Source organism: Papaver somniferum, chromosome 3 (assembly GCF_003573695.1).
Source record: "Papaver somniferum cultivar HN1 chromosome 3, ASM357369v1, whole genome shotgun sequence".
Lineage (NCBI taxonomy): Eukaryota > Viridiplantae > Streptophyta > Magnoliopsida > Ranunculales > Papaveraceae > Papaver > Papaver somniferum.
The window spans coordinates 22,548,269-22,557,429 of NC_039360.1; the positions used below are offsets into that span (position 1 = coordinate 22,548,269).

General features: G+C 34.1%; 1 protein-coding gene across 1 annotated transcript; it reads left to right on the top strand.

Moving 5' to 3' along the window:
• The first annotated feature begins 4,762 nt into the window (after positions 1-4,762).
• LOC113355539 (cinnamoyl-CoA reductase 2-like) lies at positions 4,763-8,237 on the top strand. Its single transcript, XM_026598417.1, has 3 exons — positions 4,763-5,716; positions 6,740-7,089; positions 7,838-8,237. The coding sequence occupies exons 1-3, from the start codon at positions 5,216-5,218 to the stop codon at positions 8,007-8,009; spliced, it is 1,023 nt and encodes a 340-aa protein (XP_026454202.1). The 5' UTR covers positions 4,763-5,215; the 3' UTR covers positions 8,010-8,237.
• The last annotated feature ends 924 nt before the right edge of the window (positions 8,238-9,161 follow it).

The window sequence follows — 9,161 nt, forward strand, 5'->3', positions numbered from 1 at the left end:
ATTTTTTCTTTTCAGACTTTTGAATATGTGAATTCATAAACCTAAAGAGGTGAGTTCGCGAACTTAACAAGAATAATATTGTTCTCTTGTAGCCTTTTTTCATTTGAGTTCACAAACCTACCTCTTTGAGTTTGTGAACCTACAAAAGAAATATTTATATTTTTTCTCTTTTGGTTCACAGACTTGACTCTTGTCAGTCATGAACCTAAATCTTAACGAGTCGGCCCATAAATTATACTCCCTCCGTCCCTATTATAAAGAGGGAGTTTTGAAATTTTGTAATCCCATTAGATAGGCGGAATTTCAATTCCAACATAGTTTTTCCATATATTATCTTTATTTATCATATGTAGTCATCACCACAATTAAGTTAATGTTTCTAATATTGGAAATCGTACAAAGGGTAAAATAGGAAATAGGGTGGATATGTATGAAATCAAAAATATTTTTTACTCTAAGAGAAACCCACTTCTCCGCCTTTATATTGGGGACGGTAGGAGTATATGTTTGGGCTCATTCGTTTTTTTTCTTTGGATTTCAAGGCAAACTTTCTACACACTTAATAATTGTTATTTTCTAGCGAATTCATTTAGTTATAAAATCTAGTTCTTTACATGTAAGTTTGAAGTTTATTTTAGGAGGTAATTCTTTTCATAAAAATTACTACTTGTGCTAACAATTATGTACAACATCAAACTATAGAAAGAACCTATGTGCAAATCTTCTTCTTTTTTCGAAATAAATAATTCTTTGTATCTTAGGAAACAACTTTGATCTAGTAATTGAGAATTAACTTGGGCTGCAAGAAATTCCTTGCTTACATCCTAAAAAAACTAGTCTTGATTCATTACTGTAGATTGGAGACATTATAAACACGAAAAACTCAATTCTTACACTCTTGTGTATCTTGTTGCAAAGTTATATTCCAAGACCTAAGGAACTTCCTCCTGAAGCTTTTGTAAACTTCAACGCTTTACTAGTAATCTCAAATACTAGCAAGGAGAACGAGATGAAAAATATCTTTGGGGAAATCGTGGAGAGAAACAAGAAATCTAGAATCAACTAGGAATTCCGAAGGATAATTTGAATGGAGAAGATACCAAATCTTCCAGAAAATTTTTTGTGGTTGCCTCATTTGTCTTTTTTTTTTTAAAAAGTTTTCGGCTTCTTAACTCTTTTCACGTTTTTTTTTCCAATAAAATCTTAACATTTTTCTTTCAAAAAGGAAAAAAAAACACTATACTTTAAACCTAACTTCAACCCTCTGCCCCTTGATTGAATTCTGTTAATATTCTTTTTTTCTCCTCTTTTTATTTTAATGAAAATGAAAATAATTTTTCTTATTTACAGAATTAGCGTTTCGATTTGCACACATCAAAAGTACAATTTGAGAGTTCATTAAAGTTAGAAAAATGGTGAACGACCATCATCCACAAGCTCCTCTTAGTGAAAAAAGTGAGTACTCCGATATTTTTACAGCTATCTCATCGTTTAATTTTTATACCCTGGCGTATAATTCATTTAAGTCATCTGGAACGATTTGATGGCCTACGAGGAATACAATATCGAGAAAAGAAGTTTATTCACAAAAAATAATTTGGGATGTTGTTTAAACATGCTCGGAGGTTCATTAATGATGTATTTGTGCGAGATTCAAGAATACACATACTAAACAATCATACGTGATGCGTTAATTTCCCAAAACTATGAATGAATATTTTGTTTATGAAAGTAAGAGACAATCGGTTTATATGTACATCGACATACCGTGATTCATACAGATGGTCTATGTACTAAGTCTTATACACCGATTCCTGGTGTTCTTCGTCAATAAAAACATCAACCCAGAATCGGTTTACGATTACATGAACATTCACCGATTATGGGTTGATGTTTGTTCAAAAAAATCAATGTTTTTCCATTAACATTAGTTGATTTCTAGGTTGACAAGATTAAATATCTGTTGATCAATGAATTAACACTAATTAATCAGGGATAAATTATCCATTAAGAAAAATAGTTGGTTAAGCGGTTTTTGATTTACTTCATAATGACCCGTTTTTTTCTTCTAGTTGTATGCCTCAAATAATTAAGACAGACGCCAAACTAGCCATTTTTCTTAATATCTAAACGCCTTATAAATATTGGGTGGATATATCTCCTCCAAACGAATACACCTGTAGATTTTTGTTGGAAATCTTTATAGAAACTGAGGTATATCGCAAAGATAAACTGCTTTTCTGGAAATGTTTACAGAATGCATTATCTACTAGTTATAAACTATATGGGAAAGTAAAAGACATAAATCCATCTTGTACCATGTGTATAAACTACATAACATTTATTATTTCATCAGACTTATGCTAAAGTTATCTGGGAGTTAGGACCAAATCCTATTAGTTTAGAGCTTGATTCTTCTTTCAAAATAATAGATGTGTGTAAGGATTGGTTTCAAAACCCTGAAAAGGAAATTTTTATAGAACTAATATTAACTAAGATATGGTTTATATGGAAAGAAACATGTAATAGGAGTTTTCAAGAAAAATCAAAATCTCTCTCTCAAATGTCTCTTGAAATCTAGAGACATATTCAATATTTGTCTCAAAATCAACTCATAAGAAGGATCCCCAAACTTCAGTAAAGAATTACAATACCCCTTGGATAGCACCGAAAGATATTCTCTTAAAAATAATGTGGATGTAGCATGAACTTCAACATTTTTACCATCTAGTGTTGCACTGATCCTAAGGGATGATGCAAGTAGTTTTGAAGGAGGAAGAGCAGAACCATCATCAAGTTTAGACCTTCAATAAGTAAAAGTTGTAGGCGTACTACAAGCAGCAAACTGGGGTAAGGAGAAAAGCATCAAAGATTTCAGTATTGAAGGTAATTGTAAAAATTTATTTAACTATCTAAATGGAAAGCACTCAGAAATTTCCGGCATAGCAAAGCTCTTATGAAAGAAGAAGTAAAGTGGTAAGAAGTTTTTTTGGGTTTCTATTTTATTACTAGGATATGAAATAGTTACAAGTTCCTTAGCTAAATTTGCTAAAACTAGGGCTGTCAATGGATGAATATCCATAAGATATTTAGAAATCCGTATCCGATAGGTTAAGCACTATCGGATATCTGATATCCGGTAATAACCTATAGGATATCAAAATCAGATATCTATTCGGATAAGCTAAACTATCGGATATTAGATATTTATGCAATTAAAACATCATTTTTTAATTAATTTTCCATCTACTTAAAACCTGAAACAAAAAATTCAGAAAAATCAAACAGTTATCTAGATTATTCCTCTTTGTTTTGCATTTAAAAAAAACCTACCAATCATGTGTGACAACGAAAGTTATATCCTAGAGTTTCTTCTTCCGTTTAGACGTCTCTGCTGCAACTAATTTCTCATTACATCATTTTTTTCAAATTTTTCAAATTTTTAGGGGTTGCTTTCGTCAATATATCTAGATGCTATGTATTCATTGGTTGATCAGCGATATTGCATAGAATCAGTTATTTAATTTCTAAAATTAGTTTCGAATTTTTGAAGATGACGATTTTTCAGGTTTAGAGAATCATGTTCGTGGTATAAATTTTGAAGATTCTGCTTATTTTAAGTATTCTCAAATGATGTTTTTGAGGGGAAGGAACGTTGAGTTTTGGTATGAAGTTGTTATTTGCTCCTGGGTGGTGGTGAGTTCTTACTTAGCTTTTGATGGTTTGTTTGATTTGAAATTTTTTTATATTGTTTTGAATTAAGGTTAAAAAATGGATAGAGGTAGAGGAGGAAGAGGAGGTGGTAGACATGATTTCTTTGGAGGAGAGTTTGGTGGAGGTTTGAAGGTGATCCGTTTGCTGGAATGGGAGGTTTTGGTGTTGGAAGGCATCGGAGTTTAGTGTCTAGTTTCTTTGGAGGAAGAGATCCTTTTGATAGTCATTTTTTCAAATTTGGTGGTGGTGATAACAGCGTGTTCGGTCTCTTTTTTTGTCGGATATCGAATATTAATAAACGGATCGAATCCGATTTCGATATATTAAAGAAATATCCAATAAAAAGTCTGATTTCAATCCGATATTCAATAAAACTGATAAAATCCTAGAAGATCTCGATATTCCGATATCGTATTGATATTTACATCCCTAGCAAAAACTTAAAATTTTATTTCGGGATGATAATATCACTCATATATTCACCACAAAATCTCGGTAGATAAATCTAATATCATTTTTTTTTGATGGAAACAGGGGCTTTGAAGTGCCCTTAAATTTTATTTATTCGACTATCTCATTCAAATTGAGGTTTGAAGGATTATAATGAGAAAATACAGGTAGTACAACATTTACAAAACTTAAAGAAACGAGATAAGAAAATCGTATTAAACTTCTGCAGCCCGTTGAAGGATTAGATGTCCCAATTATGGTTTCAAACCATTTTGTTTCTTGATCGTCAAATATATCAGATGCTTCCATAAAAGGGAAGTAATATGCCCAAATTAATTTCTTCACAAACGATCTCCATATCCGGTGAAGTAGATCGTTTTCATCCATGACATGCGTGATAGCAATGCAAATCCAAATCCACCAAAAAACCCTAATAAGAGGATAAGAAAACAAGTCCTGATAGTATTGTGAAACTATGAGACCGGTCAAAAAGCCACTAAAATTGTTTATAAACAATTTCTTTTATTGAAAGATAAATATATATAAAAAAACAAACTCGATCCGTCCGACAAATCTGAAAAATCAAATCAAAATATACGGATCAAGGATCTAAGTTTTGAAGAAAGTAGTTTCTTTTATCCTTCTTTAGTTCCGAGAGAAAAGGGGAGAGAGAAAACAGTAGATAATTCTAATATCAAACCGGTCTCTATCCACTCAATGATTCCACTCCATATTAGATGGCTCCACTAGTGCCGTAATTTAAACTAGTTTTTCTTTTAATGTAACCTTAGTATCCTTCCTTATTCACAAAAAGAGAAAAGAAAGCTAACTCGAAATTTACAATTACCAGTAAAATATATGCCCATGATCCAAAATTCGGGAAGTGAAAAAAGAAGAAGAAGAAGACGTCTAAAGACAAACCTTCGGTGAATACATGTACCATATCTGCCTCCCCCAAACTCGATGATATCTTCAATCATTCACATACTCTAACCTAATTTACCCAATCAGTCATTTCTCACTTCAATTTTACATTTCACTCTCAAAATCGATGGCAACTTCCACCACAGAGGAGAAGAATCAGAATCACAGCAAAGTTGTATGTGTAACTGGAGCCAATGGGTTCATTGGATCATGGCTAGTTCATTCATTACTCAACAAAGGTTACACAATCCATGCCACCATCTTCCCTGGCACTGATGCTTCCCACCTCACCACCACCACCACCAACCCAAGTGGTGGCGAAGTCAAGATATTTGAGTTAGATATTCAAAACACAAATGATATCCATAATGCAATTAAAGGTTGTGAAGGTGTAATCCATGTTGCATCACCTTGTACTCTTGAAACACCTAAAGATCCAGAATTGGAATTGCTAGTCCCAGCAGTGAAAGGTACTCTTAATGTTATTGAAGCTGCTGCTAAGTATAAAGTGAAAAGAGTTGTTCTTACTTCTTCTATATCTGCACTTGTTCCTAACCCATCTTGGTCTAATTCTATTCCCGTTGATGAGAACTCTTGGACTGATCTTGATTACTGCAGATCACGTCAGGTATATCTAAAATCTTAACTCTTACTGTACTTTAATCTTGCATATTACCCATGTTTTGATTGTAAATGTCACATATAAGTTGGGTATGACTATGTTGTGTCTGACACCGGCAGGGGACACTTAAAATGACACATGCCAGTATAGGTTGTTGGGCATGGATTTAGAACAAATTTGATAGACCTTGTGGCAGAAAAACAAACCACCCGCTGCTACACGAAAGTAGGAGTAGCTGGGTGCTAATGTGTAATATGTTCACCATTGATGGATTAATGGAAATCTAGAAGTTTAATTAAGTTATCGCATTTCGTTTTTGCTTGGTTTTTATATTTAACCACATATACGGTATTTTGGAGATTTTCCCTGTCTACCAATAGCAGCATCATTAAGTGTAGAGATGGCGCACTGCAATTTTGGAAAAAAAGTTAATGCAGTATCTTTGTTTCACCAAAGTGATGCAGTCTTATCTTGTTTAATTTGTGTTATTTCTAGTTGACAGTTGATAGTCAAACCAAACATTTTTTGTTCTTAATCATGTAAAAAACATCACTGGTATTGTCACTGCCACTCGTTTTTGTCTGTTTTCTCTGTTGTAGCGTGAGCTTAGACATGACTGAATTATCCCCAAGTTATCACATTTAGTTTTTCCTTGTTTTTTTATATGTAACCACGGATACAGTATTTTGGAGATTTCCCTTGTCTACCTGTAGCAGTGTCATTAAGTGTGCCAGTGTGGACACGGCGCAACGCAGTTTTAGAAAAAAAGGTTGATGCAGTATCTTAGTTTCACAAATGACCTGTAATCTTTTCTGGTTTATTTTGTGTTATTTGATGGTTTAACCAAACCTTAATCATGTAGGAAGCATAACCCGTATTGTCACTGCCACTCGTTTGTCTGTTTTCACACTTGTAGTGTAAGGTTAGAGATGACTAAACATTATACTTACCAGAGAAAGCCGTCCTTTTTGAAAACATTGTTTGATCCTTAACACTGCTGGATTAATTGGTACATATTATTGGGAACAGAAGTGGTATCCAATATCCAAAACACAGGCAGAGAAAGAGGCATGGAAAAGGGCTGAAGAGTCCGGAGTGGACTTGGTGACCATCCTTCCATCCACATGCTTGGGTCCTCTCCTTCAGCCTTCTCTGAATGCCAGTTGTGCAGTGCTAAAGCAGCTGTTAGAGGGGTCTAAGGATACACAGGAGTATCATTGGCTAGGAGTAGTGCATGTGAAGGATGTAGCGAATGCCCAGGTGCTACTCTACGAAACCCCATCAGCTTCTGGGAGGTATCTTTGCACTAATGGCATCTATCAATTTAAGGATTTTGCGGAGGTTGTCTCAAAACTATATCCGGAGTTCCCCATTCACAGGTGCACCACTATCATCTAATGCTTGCATTTTTAGTTCTTTTGTTATCACTTTTCTTATAGCTTCAGCTTTCATGACAAGACCAATCAGGACAAACCGAAAACTACACAACAACAAAGATCATTAAGGACCTGAATGTGAAAATAGATTAGATTCATTTCGGCAAATGATATTAACTTGCTATTCTGGGGGGGAAAAGCACTGTGTTATATTATAGTACTCCAGGTTGCCCTTACAGAAACATTATACTGCTCGGTTGTTGTTTGTATAAGAGCCAACATGTCTTTTTACATCATGCAAGTCTTACACCAGTTACGTTAGATTGATGTCTAAGACTCCAGAAGATTGGAGAGTAGAAGTCAGTTCAGCTATGGCTGTCTTTGCCTCTCTTCTGACAACGCGCGCCCTTCTTGATTCCAAATGGTGCTAATTAGATTCTTCCGAAAATACGCAATTGAAATAACTTAACAAGCTGTTACATAATCTGTCAATTCTGTTATGTTAATGGACGTAAGGCTTAAGTGCTTAACAAGAATTGGGTATGATTGTATAGAAGCTTCTTTATTTTTGGTTACTGCATAATGTCTTCAAGTTGCCAATTCTAGCGTACAGAATGGTTTCAGTACCACTCTCCAGTGTTTTGTTTATTACCTAACAAATTCTCCGTACTATGTATATTATTTTGCTGCAAAAGAATAAACTATTATGTTTCCGCTTCTCAATTTTGCATTTTGGTTTACTCAATAATAGGTTTGAGGAGGAAACCCAACCTGGTTTAGTGGATTGCAAAAATGCTGCAAAGAAGCTGCTAGACCTGGGACTGAAATTTACACCAATTGAAGATGCCATCCGTGATACTGTGGAGAGCCTTCAAGCAAAGGGCTTCCTGGACAAAAAGGAACGACCAAACCCCGCGCCTTAAATATCTCCAATACCAGGCCCGGCTCTATGAAGCCTGGCAACCTGGGCTCTAGCCCAGGGTAGCAAATAAAAGTAAAATTATCTTGAAGATCAAAATTCGTGTTTTCTTGGTTATAATTGTGGGCTAACATTGAACATCCTTAAGTTAAGGATAAGGAGCAAATATAGTGTATGTCTTAAGGTGTTTTGTGTCTTTTCAATCAAGTTAATTCACTTTTTTTTTACGTTACGATATACCAGGAAAACACAAAAAAAGAACCTGAAATTACGTGAGCCTGTCATGACTTAAAATAGTGTTGGACAAGCAAAGACCAACACTTTGATGATGGTGCTCCCCTTGATACGTGCTTCAATTAAATTTTGGCTTGCAAATTTTTGAGTTGAGATTTTAATTTTGATGAACAAATTTCTTGAATGCTCGGGATATCAATGCTTTCGTGAAAAACTATGCTAGTTGATGTAATCTTCTTTGGTGTTTCATACGTTGTATTGCTTGCGATATTAATGTTCTTTAGTCTTCGTGCTTCTTTAAACGCATTAAGGAATGTTATGGATTGCTAACTTTTCGGATATGATTTTAAAAGTTTTTGATATTGTTTCTTTTACAAACTGCCAAGATACGAATACAATACAATAAGTGAATAAAAATTGTATTAGTGATTAAACCTTAGTGGTTCAGAATGAGATCCAAATTCCTAAAAGATTGTTATGTTAATTTGGTCTAGTCAAATATGGGAATCCACTAAATAATCGAATTTATACAACCTTGGACCACCAGGTTGAATAAATTGCCTCATTAAAACCTTGTTAATGATACCCAACGGAAAGAAAAAAATTAGACGAAGGAGAAAAAGTAAAATATCAACATTTTGAATGAAAAATCAATGTCATGTCTCGTTAAAACGTGTCAAGAAAACCACGTGGGACAAAATCTGAAACGAAGGAAAACAAGTACAAATTTTGACGTATTTATAGATGCTGACGCAACTATATAATTATTACAGAAAACAAGCATCATAACAGAATGTGTAGTCTATTTAATAGACAAGTTTTATGCAATCATAATTTTGAAACTGCAGAATGGTCTGCAGTTTCAAAATTATACTAGACGTAAGACTTAAGTGTAGAGAATGATTATTTTAGCGCATAAAAC

Coding starts and splice junctions, on each gene's coding strand:
- LOC113355539 (XM_026598417.1), top strand. CDS start 5,216: ATGGCAACTTCCACCACAGAGGAGAAGAATCAGAATCACAGCAAAGTT. Junction 5,717..6,739: donor ATTACTGCAGATCACGTCAG/GTATATCTAAAA, acceptor TATTGGGAACAG/AAGTGGTATCCAATATCCAA. Junction 7,090..7,837: donor CCGGAGTTCCCCATTCACAG/GTGCACCACTAT, acceptor ACTCAATAATAG/GTTTGAGGAGGAAACCCAAC.